Source organism: Phyllosticta citriasiana, assembly GCF_038021145.1.
Source record: "Phyllosticta citriasiana strain CBS 120426 chromosome Unknown IWZ02scaffold_17, whole genome shotgun sequence".
Lineage (NCBI taxonomy): Eukaryota > Fungi > Ascomycota > Dothideomycetes > Botryosphaeriales > Phyllostictaceae > Phyllosticta > Phyllosticta citriasiana.
The window spans coordinates 620,780-634,976 of record NW_027117294.1 but is presented as its reverse complement, the minus strand read 5'-3'; the positions used below and the strand labels follow the sequence as shown (position 1 = coordinate 634,976).

Sequence of the window (14,197 nt, the reverse complement as noted above, 5' to 3'; positions counted from 1 at the left end):
CCTTCTTCCCGCTCTCTATTTCAACTCATCCATCTGCTTCTGCAAAAAAGACAAGACATCAACAAAACACATTCGCACAGCAAAAACTACCTCCAAACGACCAGGACAGCCGGTACGCCGGCGGCCAGGCCAATGGCAGCACTCACAGCAAGAAAATTGGCAACGAGGCTCCAGCCGCCGCCGCCATTCTTCATCTCATTCGTGTCGGCCTCCCAGCCGCGCTCGCGGGCCCTGGCGCGGAAGCGCGCCGCGATCTCGCTGTGGGTGCGCATGTGGGCGGCGCGGTCCCAGTGCGGCATGGCCGTGTCGACGCCGCGCCAGGCCTGGCCGGGACCGAAGCCGCCCCCCGCTGCGTTTGCGCCTGCTCCTGCTCCTCCTGCCGCGTCGTTGGAGTATGGGCTGCCGGTGTAGTCTTCGGAGGAGGACGAGGCGTCGTAGTTGGCGCCGTTGGGGTCGCTGCGCGGCGCGTATGATGCTCGCTTCGCGCTGTACGCGCCCCACGCGCCGTTGCGGTAGAAGCTGGGCGGCGGGCCCTTGAACGTCGTGCGCCGGCGGCTCAGACCGGAGGCCGGGCGCGAGCCCGCGGGGCCCGAGTATGCGGCGGAGGCGTAAGGGGAGGAGGGAGAGGAAGAGGAGGATTGGGAGCGTGCGGACAGCTGCTCGTCGTAGGTGCTGCGCTTGGAGGGCGACCCGAGGACGTGGTAGGCGGCGCTGATGGCGACGAAGCGCGACGAGGCGGTGGGGTCGCCGCGGTTGCGGTCCGGGTGGTGCTGTTTGGAGAGGGTGTAGAATTGTCTGCGGGGCGTGGGTCGCGGTGGTTAGTTCTGGGGTTTGGTTTGGTGTCTGCGGGGAGCGGGGGTGGTGGCAACCAAAGAACCAACAAACGCACTTTTTGATTTCGGCCGCGCTCGCCGTCATGGGCAGGTCGAGGGTTTTGTAATGATCCGTAAAAGCCTCATGCCGCCGGGCAGAGGCATGGAAGCCTCTGAAGTTCCTGGCGCGGAGGAGACGTGGTGGTGTTGGAGGCTGCTGCTGCTGGGCGCGGCGGCCGCACAGCGGGCGAGCGTGGCAGGATCGCGGGAGCAGCGCCAGACGTGGCATGCCTCATGTCTGTCGACGACCGGGAGAGAGGAGCAAGGGGGGAGGGCGACAATTTAAGGGGGCCGGCGATGGAAGCAATATTGCATGTAGGTGTCGTGGTAGAGCGATGACGTCTCCGAGTATCGGGGAGGTTGTCGGTATCGGCTTGGTGAAGGGCCCGACTGCTGGCTTGTTTCGAGTCAACCGCTGGCCATGGCCTCTTCCGGTGTCGGGTAGCTGACGATGATTTTTTGTAGTTGAACGTCAATCGGTATCTGGAAATTCCACCGGCGTAGTCATTGCAGAGGTTGCGTGCGTGGCTAACGTGTTTATCTGATCTCCCTTTGACCATCAGCCCTGGCTAAGAAATTCCGTGGCCCGAGCGTAGCAGACTGATGGATGCCCGCCGCCCATCCATGCAGAAATAAACTACAAGTCTAGAATACTGCCAGAGACAGGGACTACTGCAGACTCCATCATGTCCGTTCTCCAATATTTCTCGTGGTCGACCAAGAGGCACTGCTGAGCAGTCCGCACGCCCGCCCAACGCCCGCCGCGCTTGGGCCACAATATCAAGATGTGCACCATCTGGGTGCTGCATCCCCGCCACGGCACACTCCATCCCTCCACCGGCCACACACAACCATGGCCGCCCAAGTCGCCGACGCCGTCAAGGACCTCAAGCGTGAGTTTAATCTGCGAGTTGCCCGCTTTCGTCTCTGCGCTCCGCTAACACGCCCCAGTTGACTCCAAAGAAAAGCAGCCCGACCCCACCGCGGGCGGCGACAATGTAGAAAACGACGACTCTGACGACGACGCCGACGCGCCTGCCGACGGCACTCCCGCTGAGAACGGTGCCGCCAAAAAGAAGAAGAAGAAGAAGCCCAAGAAGAAAAAGAAGGCTGGCGCGGGCGGCGGCGCCTCGAAGCAATCCGACCCTCCGCGCGTCCTGGTCTCGCAGCTGTTCCCCTACAACTCGTACCCCGAGGGCCAGATTGAGGAGTACCGCGATGAGAACCTGTTCCGCACGACGAGCGAGGAGAAGCGGCACCTGGACCGCATGAACCAGGACTTTTTGACCGAATACCGCCAGGGCTCTGAGGTGCACCGCCAGGTGCGGCAGTGGGCGCAAAAGAACATCAAGCCGGGCATGTCGCTAACTGAGATTGCCGAGGGCATCGAGGACGGCGTGCGCGCTTTGACGGGTCACCAGGGCCTCGAGGACGGCGACAACCTCAAGGGCGGCATGGGCTTCCCCACGGGCCTCAGCTTGAACCACTGCGCTGCGCACTACACTCCCAATGCTGGCAACAAGATGATCCTGCAGTATGATGACGTTATGAAGGTCGATTTTGGTGTCCACCTCAACGGCAGGATAGTCGACAGTGCCTTCACCGTGGCCTTTGACCCCAAGTACGACCCGCTGCTTGCTGCCGTCAAGGACGCCACCAACACGGGTATCAAGGTAAACGTAGCGGTCCAATTTTCCCGTTGCAAATCTGACGCCCACTAGGAAGCTGGAATCGACGTGCGCATGTCCGACATTGGCGCCGCGATCCAAGAAGTTATGGAGAGCTACGAGGTCGAGCTGGGCGGCAACACGCACCAAGTGCGGCCAATTCGCAACCTCAACGGGCACAACATCAACCAGTACGAGATCCACGGCGGCAAGTCGGTGCCCATCGTCAAGGGCTCGGACCAGACCAAGATGGAAGAGGGTGAGATATTCGCCATTGAGACGTTTGGCTCGACGGGCAAGGGCTATGTTCACGATGACATGGAGACATCGCACTACGCCAAGCGCGTCGACGCGCCCAAGGTTGCTCTGCGCGTCTCCTCGGCAAAGTCATTGCTCAACAGCATCAACAAGAACTTTGGCACTCTGCCATTTTGCCGTCGCTACTTGGATCGGTTGGGCCATGACAAGTACCTGCTTGGTCTCAATCACTTGGTGCAGAATGGCATCGTCGAGGCGTACCCGCCGCTTGTCGACGTCAAGGGGTCGTACACGGCGCAGTTTGAGCACGTAAGTCTGCTCTTGACCTGGTATTCCAGCCGTTTGCTAACGTGTTTGCCCACAGACCATCCTCCTGCGGCCGAATGTCAAGGAAGTTGTGTCGAGAGGCGACGACTACTGAGCAGTGGAGGATTTAGAAGAGAGCAGAGAGTCGCAAAAAAATTAAATCATCTTGCCTCATCAACAAATTGTGCAGTGCCTTTTATCGATAGCGGCATCACAGCCTCGGATGAGCATCCGCCGCTGCCAGTAGATTGGCTTACTTTAGATGTGATTAAGTAAGACTGAAGCTGCTGGCCCGGAGAGACAAGCACAGCATTGAAAAATCAAAAACGCACGTAATCTCACCATGCTTAATGCCCCTCATCATCATTAACAGAAATCAATGATTTCCATGCTGACTAACTACCCTAGCACCTCCGTACCGAAGACGCAGCCTTCCGCGTTGCGGCGATAAGGAAATAAAGAAAGTGTATAGCTTTACGGTTTTGCTATTCACGGCGTAGCATAGTTAAACTAGCTATATGCGTTACACTTATAGTACATGTTAAAGGTAAGCTATAGATAGAGGAATTATCTAGTAGGTAGAGGAGGTACTTTTATACTATAAGAGAGACGCTTAGACATAAATAGCTAGCCGTAATTAGCATAGTAACTTAAGAGGATAGCTTATAATAAGGGCTATAAGGAAGTCATAATATATTAGTAATAGTATATAGTTAATATATATAGCTAGTCCTAGAGCCTCCTTATATATAAATATATATATAGTTTATATATAGCTAGCCCTAGAGGCTTTATATACGTAGTATAGTAGTAAAGAGCTAGTTTATAACTTTAGATAGGAATATAGTTCTATATTATAATTAGGATTATAGAGAAGCTAGAATAAGAAGCCTATACTAGTAAAGAATTATAACGTAAAGTATATATACTTACTATATATATAAAGAAGGTATCTATTAGATATATAGCTATCTCTACTAGCTTATACTATTTAACTATTAAGTATAAAAGGAGCTCTATTACTAGCCCTATATAAGGTAGTAGGGCTAATACTACTATACTAACTAACCTAAAAAGGTATAGTAAGCGAGATAGTAGCTATCTCGCTTAGTTAGTATATATATTAGGGTAGCGGCATGACACTATCTCCCCCTTAGAGGAACGCGTCCTCGCGTTCGACCCGTTCGGCCGCGAAGCGGACGCGAGTCGGCGCTGACGGGGAACCAGTCCGCCGACGCGCAGGCACCGGGCCGGTCGGTGGATAAGGCTGACCGGCAGGCAGCGCAATGAAGGCTGCGATGGCTGCGGGAACGCGGCGCGCACGTGCGGCAGTAAAATCGCGGCACGTGCCAGGGCGCACGGATCACGTGAATGATCCGCTTACTAATATATACACCCCCAAGCGATAACCCGAATTCAGCTTGCACCTGCGAGAGCGGTTCGACCGGGACTCGAACCGATGACCTCTAGGCAGGTGTGAATCTCGCTTACTCTGTAAGGCAGCAGGGCCGATACCACTACACTAACCGACCTAAAAAGGCAAAGTAAGCGAGATAACAGCTATCTTACTTAGTCGGTCTATATATTAGGATAGCGGCATGACACCCTAATAGACTAGTAATAGGGTATTTTTTTATAGTTCTAAGATTTTAGCGCATATAAACTATTACTAAAGGTATCTAAAAAGTATACTTCTATTTTCTAGTCTATATCTTCTTTTTTAATATATTTTCCTATCTCTCTTATTATTTAGGTACTACTACCCCTATAAGACTTAAAAATTATTACTCTTCTATAATAATAATAAATTCCTATATTTTCTTTTAAGTATATAGCTCTCTTCTTTTCTATATAGTAGGGTAAGTATAAAAGACTTCTTACTTCTAGGTTTTCTAGTAGATAGGATAAGTACTTATATCTTTTAGCCTATAAAAGATATAGTAAGCTTCTATAGTAAGAAGTAGTAGTACTATATTTATTTATGCTTAGAGAAAAGATTACTAACTTCTAGACTTAGATATATCCTAGGACGCGCCTAGATATAAACTAAGTTAAAGATATTATCTATTACCTTAGAAAAATAAGAGTAGTAGATGAGTTCTATACTTTTTACTATATATATTATGCCCCTATACTAATAGTTAAAAGTAGAGAAATTAAGGCTTATATTTATACTCTATTAGCTACTAAAGTATAGGTTAGGCATGTAGTACATGACTATAACGAAGGTGCCGCGTTACTATTAAGCATGTAGTTTCTTCCTTTCCTTATGATAAGAGCTAGGTGTATAAGAACTACTCCACTCTACACGACTAGGAATTACTACGCGTAAAGTTTCAGTCTTAGAGACCCGGTCTGGAAGATCGGTCGACTTATGAATGAAAATGCTAGAAATGACACTTTTATCTTCTAGAGCGGTGCGCCCTTTCATACTTCTTTTCCCTTTCCTATCCTACGGTGCAGCTGCTATGTAGGGAGAGAATTTTAAGACTAACGATGTTTAGTAATGCTATTGAAGTTCGCATAGAGTAAAGACGAACATTATCATTTCCCCACGCTGCCTTCCAGCCCTACGCACCCACCATTTCTAAGTATAATGGCTAGATCACGTCTAAAGCATACAAGTTGCGTCCTAGCGGCTCCTAGCGTTAAAAGTATTGCCAGTAAAGATTCTAGCAAAGAGGAACGACTAACAAGTCAATCTGTAGTATGACCTTCTACTGCTTAGCCAGCCAGCGGGATCAGTGGTTGAATGAAAAAGGAGAGAGAAGGGAGGGGTACTTTACATCCAGTCCTGACTGCTGAATCACAAGCTTATGGCTCCGGCTGTCACGGTCGCCATGAATTTTTCGCTGAGCATGTGGTCGCTCCCCTTTCCGCGTGACAGCGGCGATCGAGAGGTAGAAAGCAGCCCCGTTGCCCGCTCTCCGGCCTTTCCTGCCTGCGCTGGCTTTCCTGCAATTCATTGACCATCCGACGACAAGAAAACGGAACCATCACAATTCGGTTGTTTTCCTCGTACGGCAAACATCCTTTCAGCTTTTCCCCAGTTCTTTACTCAGGGGCGATTTACATAGCAAAACCACGGTATTTTCAAGTATTTTCGCACAAAGCCTGTCATCATCGCTATCCCTGAATGCTGTGGAGGGATGAAACTTCTCTGAAAAAGGAGACCCCACGCACTCCGTATAGACCCGTAAAGTAGCTCAAATGGTCATTGGGTTTCTAAAGATTCACCTGTAGGAGGACCGCACCGCGGGAGAGAAAAAGAAGACAACATGCCTTTATACCCGACCGCTGACAGACAGAGGACAAGGCGCTTTGCGCGTGATTCGACTAACTGACGCATTGAGCGTGCAATGAGTGAGCACGTGTCCGCCCACCTTGCCCCTGAATGCGCACCATCCGTCGGCGACTGGCGTATAAAAGCCTTCTCTCGCTTTCTAGCTCGCTCCATTTCTTTCCATAACGCCTACGGTCCGTATTGACCTAGCCTGACAGCTTCAACCATGGCCAACTGTCGTTGGTCGGCCGTCTATTCGCAGCCCAAGGCATCATGCACTGTGTCATTTTCTGTCTGTTTTTCCTTCGTGCCTCCGGGAATGGGAAGACGAGAAGGTGTGGAAAAAAAGGAATACTACGGAACTGGACATTACATTTCGACAATGCTGCTCAGTGTCTCAACTCTGAAATATGGTACCACATCGTCACTGCACTTCGCAATGTGTACATCTCCATTTCCTTGCGTATGCCCCAGGAGCTGAGTTCAAGGCCGGCACGTCATGGACAAAAAGCAGAAGTTTGTTCTATCACCGCCTTAGCCATCCAGGCGCAAAGTGTCTGTTGTGATGCTCTTCTGCAGGTCAAAGTCAACCTCCCAGTCGAAGAGTTAAAACACCTGCCCTAACCTGTCCTATCGTACCATTTTCCTGGGTAGTGGGCGCCGGGCCGGGCCGGTCACGCGCATCAGATGCACGGTTGATCAGCTATTTCCTAGCCGCTCCAATCTGATTTGACATTTATAAATCCACATGACAGATAGTCTTACGATCATGCTGGACATGTGCGTGCACGGCCCCTAACCGCGGCGTATATAAAAACTCGCGTTTCTGTTCACTTCTCTCCTTTAATAGCGGTGCCGGTGCAGTCCCCACTGAAGTACGCAGGAAAGAGAGCACTTTATGGGTGGAAGATGTTCTATTGCGTCGCTTTACTGTCTGTTTCTTTGTCCGCGCGCCCGCGGCCTTCCGCGGCGAGTCGACATAGCCGTGCGGCTTGAGTGGCTTTGTCGATGGCTGAAGAACCGCAGGTAGTGATAGTGGTTGGCAGTATTATTCAATGATGCTGTTGTGAGGTAGGAAGATGGACTGAGGGCCCTATCTATTCTTTAGCTACCTGTGCACAAAGCAGGAGATAATCATCAGTGGAGCAAGTGCCCGCACGGCCCCTGACCTCCAGGTGTATTAAACCTCCACCTTTCTCTCCTCCTTTCTCCCTGAAAAACAGCAGTGGCGGGTCTGGTGCGTGGCTTGATTCCGCTCCTCGAGTCTCCTAAACCTCTCTACTTTGTAGAAAGACAACACACGAGCACCTTCAACTTTGTCGCTTGTCTGTCTCCTTCTCAAGCTTCCTCCCATCTTCCACCCGCCATCCACAGCGCACTCACAAAGTCCAGCTATGGGCGAAGGTGATGGGAAGCATCAATTGACGATGACATTAGGAAGCACAGTCAAAAGTGCCAGCAATCACAACCCCTTCCCCATCAGCCCATGAGAAGAAGAAAACGAGAAGGCAAGGAACGGGCAAGAAATAAGTCAGTGATGACGTGAATAATAGTCCCACAGCCCAGCCAAGCGTAGACGATACCGTCGGTACATTCTGACAGTGTGGCTTGTCTTCGCTGCCCTATCTACCACTCTCTGTTGCCTTCGAAAGGCTGCGGCGCCGCCTTGTTGTTTGTAGAAAGATAGAAGCAGCGGGCTGTGCGGGTTTTTAGATCACTCGCAAGAACACATGTGCCGCCTGCCCTGCATGCCAACCACTGCTGCTGGCAGACAGACACGTGCTCGAATCGAGTCTCTGTGCTTTCCTCATGAGCCACCCAATGTACCCATTCACGCACGCATCCCCTCATTTCGCTCTTGGCTTCCCAAGAGCAGCAATTCACTCTTGTGTGGCATGCCTAAAAGTCAATCCACTGCCTCTGTCGTGCACCGCATGACAAAAAGACAGATTGGTTGAGACGATTCTGACTGTGTTTGCGACGACGGTGATGGGAGATGTCATTGCGGTTGTTGTGGTTGACGAATAGTAGAGTGAATCAATGAAGGAAAAGTAAATCAAGATATGACGGTAGTGCCTAGTGCCTATAGCACCTGTCGACCTCCTTCTCCCCCATCAACGCCATCATCTTTTAACGCCAATACTCCGTCCACCATCAGAGAATCCCGATCCACCCAACCTCTCTCAAAAAGGAGAGAAACATCAAACACGAACACTGCCAGCACCTCCCTCTGCCACGCAATCACTGAGAATGACACTATCCTGAATCTCCACCAGCAACGCCAGTGCCCTGCTCTTCCGCCGGCGCATCTGTCATCGACGCATCCGGCGCCTCCTGCCCCGTAGCAGCCACCGTAACAGGCGGATCAGCGTCGGGCTCGCCGTCGGCATCAGCGTCCGCGTCTGCATCAGCATCGGCATCGGCGTCCACGTCCGCGTCAGCATCTTCATTTGTAGCAGCGTCAGGAGCATTGGTGTTGGCAGCGTCAGAGGCGTCAGGCATGGCGGTGTCGGCGGCAGAGGGGGCAGGCGCAGAAGAGGGGGCGGTGGAGGTGTTGTGCGGAGGCTGAGATAAGGCGGCGTTTTGTTGTGTTTGCTGTTGCTGTTGTTGCTGTTGCGGCGCTGCTGACGACGACGATGCCGGCGCATCAGGAGCAGCAGCAGCAGCAGCAGCAGCGGGATTCGGAGCACTCTGCTGCTGGCCCTGAGCGTCCGGGTCCGGCTTGTCATCTGCGGCACCATCGACCTGGGGCAGCTCTCCTCTGGCCTCGGCCTCGCGGCGCAGACGCTCGCGCCTGATGCCCTCGGCGACGGCGACCTCGGCCTCCTCCTTCTCGAGCAACTTGCGCAAGTCGAGCATCTTGTGGATCTTGCCCACCAGGCTCTCGAACGCTTCGCACACGTTTGCCGTGGGCAGGCCAATCAGGTCCGGGATGCCAAGCTCGATGAGCGCCTGCTGGATCTTTTGCGTCTGGATCGTGCTCTTGGCCATGCGCAGCTTGTGCAGGCGGTCGGACTTGAACGTGACGCCCGACGAGAGCCGGTCGTGATGAGTGACGCCGAGCCGCGCCATGGCCCGCGGCGTGAGCTGGCGCGGCGGCTGGCTCTGTTGTTGCGTCGTCTGCTGCGTCGACGTGAGCGAGGTGCGCTTGTTGCCGGCCTGGTTGACCGCGTTGGAGATGGAGTCGCGGTGAGCAGCGTTGCCTGCCTGAGGCGTCTGCTGTCCGTTTGGTGCCTGGCTCATTTCGTTGGCCAAAGCCATGCGGCCGTTGCGCTTGCTGGAGCGGCTTTGTTGCAAGAGTTGGTTGAATAGCGAAGTGAGGGCTGCACTGGACTGGAATTGTGCCGTCGATGTATTGCCTTGAGATTGAGGAGCCGACAGACGCAGCCGCACTTCTTCCCGTTCCGAGCGCAACTTCTCGTAGTTTGTGTTGATACGCTGAAGCTCAGCCAAGAGGTACTGCTCTTCGCGAATCTCATCAGCAGAGCGCTCCAGCAACGCGGCTGCAACCTTTTTGCGCTGCTTCTCGCGGTCCGGGTCGAATTTGGTCAGAATCTCGTGAAGATGGAACTCGGCATTCGTCATGGACGCAATGGGCGTCTTGAGTTCCATCAGCTTTGCGCTGATTTGGTAATACCGTGCCTTCATATCCTCCATTGTCCTCGGTTTGGCCTGCGCGTTGGATACTGCGCCATCCTCCGGCTTGACGTCCGGCTGCGTGGGCTGGAACTCGTATCGATCCGCAATCACGGCCCAGCGATGATAGTACTCCTTGACCAAATCGATCAAATAGTCCGTCTCTTCTTTGCTCCACTCGTCACTCCTCAGATGCGCCTCATATGTCTCGTCATCATATTCCGGTCCCTCGGGCTGAATGTTGAACTTGGAGAATTCGTACTCAGTCTCAAGGAGCGGGTCAGCATCGGAGCCAGCAGCGGCCTCCGCATCTCCATTTTCCATAGCAACATCGCCATTAGCATCTCTCGTCGCGTCCGGCTGCACGCGCCGCCAGTGCCTCAAGACCAGCCCGTCGTCGCGCGCGGGATTCGTAAAAGGCCGCATCACCCATTTCGCCGCGGGCCCCTTGTTGGCGCCCCATCGCCGCTTGGGCTGGTAGCTTTTGCCCGCCTCGACGACCGACACGGGCGGCGCGCGCTCGCCGTACAGCGCCTGCACCTCGCGATTGATTCCCGTGATGCGCTTGCTGGTTAACGTCTTTTGCTTCTTGGCCGGCGGTGGCTTGGGCAGGTTCTCCCCCGGCTGCAGGCCCATGAGGTCGCGGGCGTCGTTCATGGATGCCATGGCGCGGGCGAGCGATGCGAGTCGGGACGAGCAGAACGAGTTGCGGACGAGGCGAGCAGAGCGAGTTGCAGGCAGAGGGCGAGTCGAGACGATCGAATTTTAATCAGAGTCGAAAGCGGTCCAAACAGTAGAGATGCGAAAGAGTCAGTGGTGGTGTCAGCAGGGCAGGAGGAAGACGCGATGAGAAGTGGGCGGTTGGTCGGTCGTGGTAGCGAACAATTGCGGCGAGCGGAGCGGGAGTGATGTTGCGGCGAGCAGAACGTTGAGGTGGAGCTACTTTGACACAGTCAGGTACGAGTACGAGGGATGTGCGCGTTCACAACTACACCTCCCTTCATAAACATAGCAAACATACACACAGTCCAATGCATTTTCTGAGTAGGTAGCGATATGAAGACAGTCACAATGTAGCTGTGGAGAAAAAAAATTAAACTTGTCGGAGAAATTGAGCAAGAGAGCCAGTGATTAATACAGCAGCACTCTACACTTGTCCATCCATGTACATCGCCGACCATCCATCTCATCCCCTGATTCCCGGGACAACAGCATTACTAGCAAGAAAAAGCGCCGACAACAAGACACAACGCTAGACAAGAGATAACAGCAGGCCGTCATTCCATCGTTCATCGGTTGAGTTCAGTACCTCTTGCTCTCTCTCTCTCTCTCTCTCTCTCTACCCCTCCGCGTGTCCTGCTCCTCAGAGTACGGTACTTTGCCTATGCCCACGTATTCACGCAATCCGCTTTGTCGCTTCCTTCCCATCAGTATCTATGCCACAACATCCATTACCGCAACCACCGCATCGAAGAAACGCCCGCCAGGCACGCAAAAAAGCCCAGTTCAGTCCACTCACTCAACCACGTCTTTCTCCATCAAGCACAACCCGGTCTGCGTCACCTCGCCTCCCCTCACGCACCCAAAACAGCAAGCACAGCAGCATCCAGCACGCCATTCTGTACGCAATTCAGCGCCAAGCGCCGCATCGTTGCTCGCATGCCGTCCTTGTCTGGCCGTGCAATCCCGCCGCGGGGAAAAAGATCGCGCAGGCCACGCCCAGCTCCACCACCACCAGGACATCAAAACAAAAGTAATGTGAATGACCACGCCAGGAAAGGCTTCAATGATTGGGGCATGCGGTGGAATCTCTTGATTCGTGGTCAAACGCCTTGCCTTGCCTTGCCATTGGGTTGAATTGGCACGCGCGCGGCCGGTCTGGATGAGTCGCAGCGAGGACCGAGGCCGCAAGGTAAAAAGTGAAGAGCAAGAAAAGAAGTATACAAAAAGACGAAAAGAAACGTGGAGGAGAGCAACTTCAAAAGACAGACAATCGCTCGCTCACGCAGTCGCTCACCCCCTCGGTCGCAGACAGCTGCTCATGTGCTCTCATCATCATTCTTCTGCCGCGGCACAACCACCGATCAGACGGGTGGAAAGGGAAGACCTCGAGAGAAAAAGAGAAAGAGGAAGAAAAATAAAAATGCAAAGGTAGCACGGAGCAACGACGACCAAAAAACAGGGAGGTTAATATTGAAAATAAAATCAAGCATTGCCAGGCTTCTCCTCTGTATCGATATGCCAGACGACGTAGTTCGGCAAGCCCCAAACACCGTAGCCAGCGCGCCTGGCCATTTTGGCGAAACCCTCGGTTTCGGCTTGGTTTTCGAATGCGTAGCAAGGAAAATTGATGCCTTGTAATTGTTAGTTTTTTTTTAGTAGTTTTTTTTGGCATGCCACGCTGGAATCGATCAAGCCTACCTGACCGATGCACATCTGCCTTGACCATGATGTTGACGCCGCCAATGCCGTCGAGTTCAATCTCCTCGTCCTTGTTTTCGCGCCAGTCGCCCATGCGTGCCATGTACGTGCGATCCGTCTTGTACTCCTTGTAACCTGCCAACTTGAGTTAGCTTCGAATCTTGTACAAACGACGCAAAACATACCCTCAGCGAGCACCACGTCCCTGTCGAGACTGTGGGAGAGCTTCCTGCCCGTGTCCGACTCGACCCACGAGTTGTAGTCGAAGCGCCCCTCAATGTCGACCATCTTGCCGTCCTTTTCGCGGTAGCGGTGGAACCAAATGTTGGGCACCAAGATGTCGCGGTCGTGCGCAACCATGTCCTCGATAATCTTCTTGGGGCTGTCAACAATGTCGACGTCGCGCCAGTAGACCCACGAGTGCTCCGGCTTGAGCGAGGCCGAGAGCAGGTAGTTTCGCGCCCGACCCATAGTTTTCCTGCGCGGACCCTGAGCCGCAAAGCTGTGCCGGTATTCGACGTCTTGGCTTGTCTCCACGCCAAAGTCCTTTTCGACAATCATGGTGCTGCGAAACGCCACGGCCTCGTTCTTTTGAACGCGCTCGAGTTCCTTGGACAAGACTGCCAGCGTGTCGTCCGAGGTGTCGGAAATGAGAAAGGCGAGGTCAATCAGGTGGTGGGGGTAGGTAAGCTGTGACAAGAGGTCAAAGTGCTGGTTGATGTAAGGAGCCGCGTCTCGGAGAGGAGTTACGATAAGGACACGTTCTTCATTCTGCATGGCCTTGGGCGTCGACTTGACCGGGTTTAGGTCGACGTGTTGTATCGTCGTCGAGTTAACTTGGACAGGGTTGTGGTGGTTGAACAGGACGGGCGTTTGGAGGTGCGCCATCCACTTTTCGCGCTCGTTCGCCGTCATCTCCATGGGCGACTTTGCAGGTCCCCAGCATACAAATCTGAAGTTCCAATCCGTCAGTTGGGTCTGGAGATGGCAAATTGGGCGAGCCCCTAATGGAATGGCTTACCTTTGCATCTCCCCAGCAGTATCGCTCAAGCCCCTCCATAATAAGATGACTATTCCAGCTATTGCAACAAACAGCAAAAAGCGCGTGCGTGTGAGGAAGTGTATGACGGCTCTGTAGGGCGGCAATCTGGATCTGGCCGCCTTCCAGTTTACTCCGCCCTTTGGGAGAAGCATGTTGGGCGACAACCGCGCGGAGAGGGTGTCGTCGAGCTGACGAGAGGACGATCAATCGGACGAGGGTTCAGCGAAGAGCGGTAGAGTAGACGGAACAGACGAAACGAGCGTGGGGAAGGCGCAGAGGTGGCTGCTCGGGGTGGAGGGCGGAGGCTGGCAGAGAGGTGGTGCCAATGTCAACCTGACCTGGCAGAGGCGACTTGGCGCAGCTGATGCAAGCGATCGAGTCCCTGAGGCCTGGCGAGAAGGACTCCCGCAGGAACGGAGGTTCGAGGGGATGAGTGGACGTCGACCAAGCTTTTGGGGAGCTCCAGAGCAGTTTGGAAAATTGTAGCGGGCAATGTACGCGCTATGGATGACGGGCGGAGCAGAACATCCGATGTTTGCTGCGGAGGAGACCAACGGCGCCCGGCGGCCTCGTTTGGTAAGTCACGTGCAACGACTCCCAGCGCGAGCCACGCTCTGCCACGCCTCATTGGCCGACAAATTCCAGGCCATGATGCCCTTGTTTCGACTTTTTCATATGTCGAAACCAAATGGCATGCGGCTGTCGCATCACT

The 14,197-nt window shown here is 53.5% G+C and overlaps 4 protein-coding genes across 4 annotated transcripts; 1 reads left to right on the top strand and 3 right to left on the bottom strand.

Annotated features, from left to right (window-relative positions):
• Positions 1 to 86: 86 nt before the first annotated feature.
• On the bottom strand, positions 87 to 1,101 carry IWZ02DRAFT_494514 (uncharacterized protein; the record flags this gene model as incomplete). The annotated part of the gene is made up of 2 exons (XM_066770028.1): positions 87 to 795; positions 890 to 1,101. The coding sequence occupies 2 exons, from the start codon at positions 1,099 to 1,101 to the stop codon at positions 87 to 89; spliced, it is 921 nt and encodes a 306-aa protein (XP_066618598.1).
• A 296-nt stretch (positions 1,102 to 1,397) lies between these two features.
• Positions 1,398 to 3,446, top strand: IWZ02DRAFT_463621 (methionine aminopeptidase 2-like protein). Its single transcript, XM_066768365.1, has 4 exons — positions 1,398 to 1,765; positions 1,824 to 2,545; positions 2,594 to 3,106; positions 3,162 to 3,446. Exons 1-4 carry the CDS (start codon positions 1,726 to 1,728, stop codon positions 3,216 to 3,218), a joined length of 1,332 nt encoding a protein of 443 aa, XP_066618597.1. The 5' UTR covers positions 1,398 to 1,725; the 3' UTR covers positions 3,219 to 3,446.
• A 5,047-nt stretch (positions 3,447 to 8,493) lies between these two features.
• IWZ02DRAFT_106687 (uncharacterized protein) lies at positions 8,494 to 10,928 on the bottom strand. The gene has a single exon (XM_066761330.1). It carries the CDS (start codon positions 10,686 to 10,688, stop codon positions 8,643 to 8,645), a length of 2,046 nt encoding a protein of 681 aa, XP_066618596.1. The 5' UTR covers positions 10,689 to 10,928; the 3' UTR covers positions 8,494 to 8,642.
• Positions 10,929 to 12,005: 1,077 nt separating this feature from the next.
• On the bottom strand, positions 12,006 to 13,725 carry IWZ02DRAFT_106663 (Anp1-domain-containing protein). Its single transcript, XM_066761329.1, has 4 exons — positions 13,465 to 13,725; positions 12,629 to 13,395; positions 12,444 to 12,578; positions 12,006 to 12,376 (listed from the first exon to the last, which is right to left on the bottom strand). Exons 1-4 carry the CDS (start codon positions 13,635 to 13,637, stop codon positions 12,228 to 12,230), a joined length of 1,224 nt encoding a protein of 407 aa, XP_066618595.1. The 5' UTR covers positions 13,638 to 13,725; the 3' UTR covers positions 12,006 to 12,227.
• Between the last annotated feature and the right edge of the window lie 472 nt (positions 13,726 to 14,197).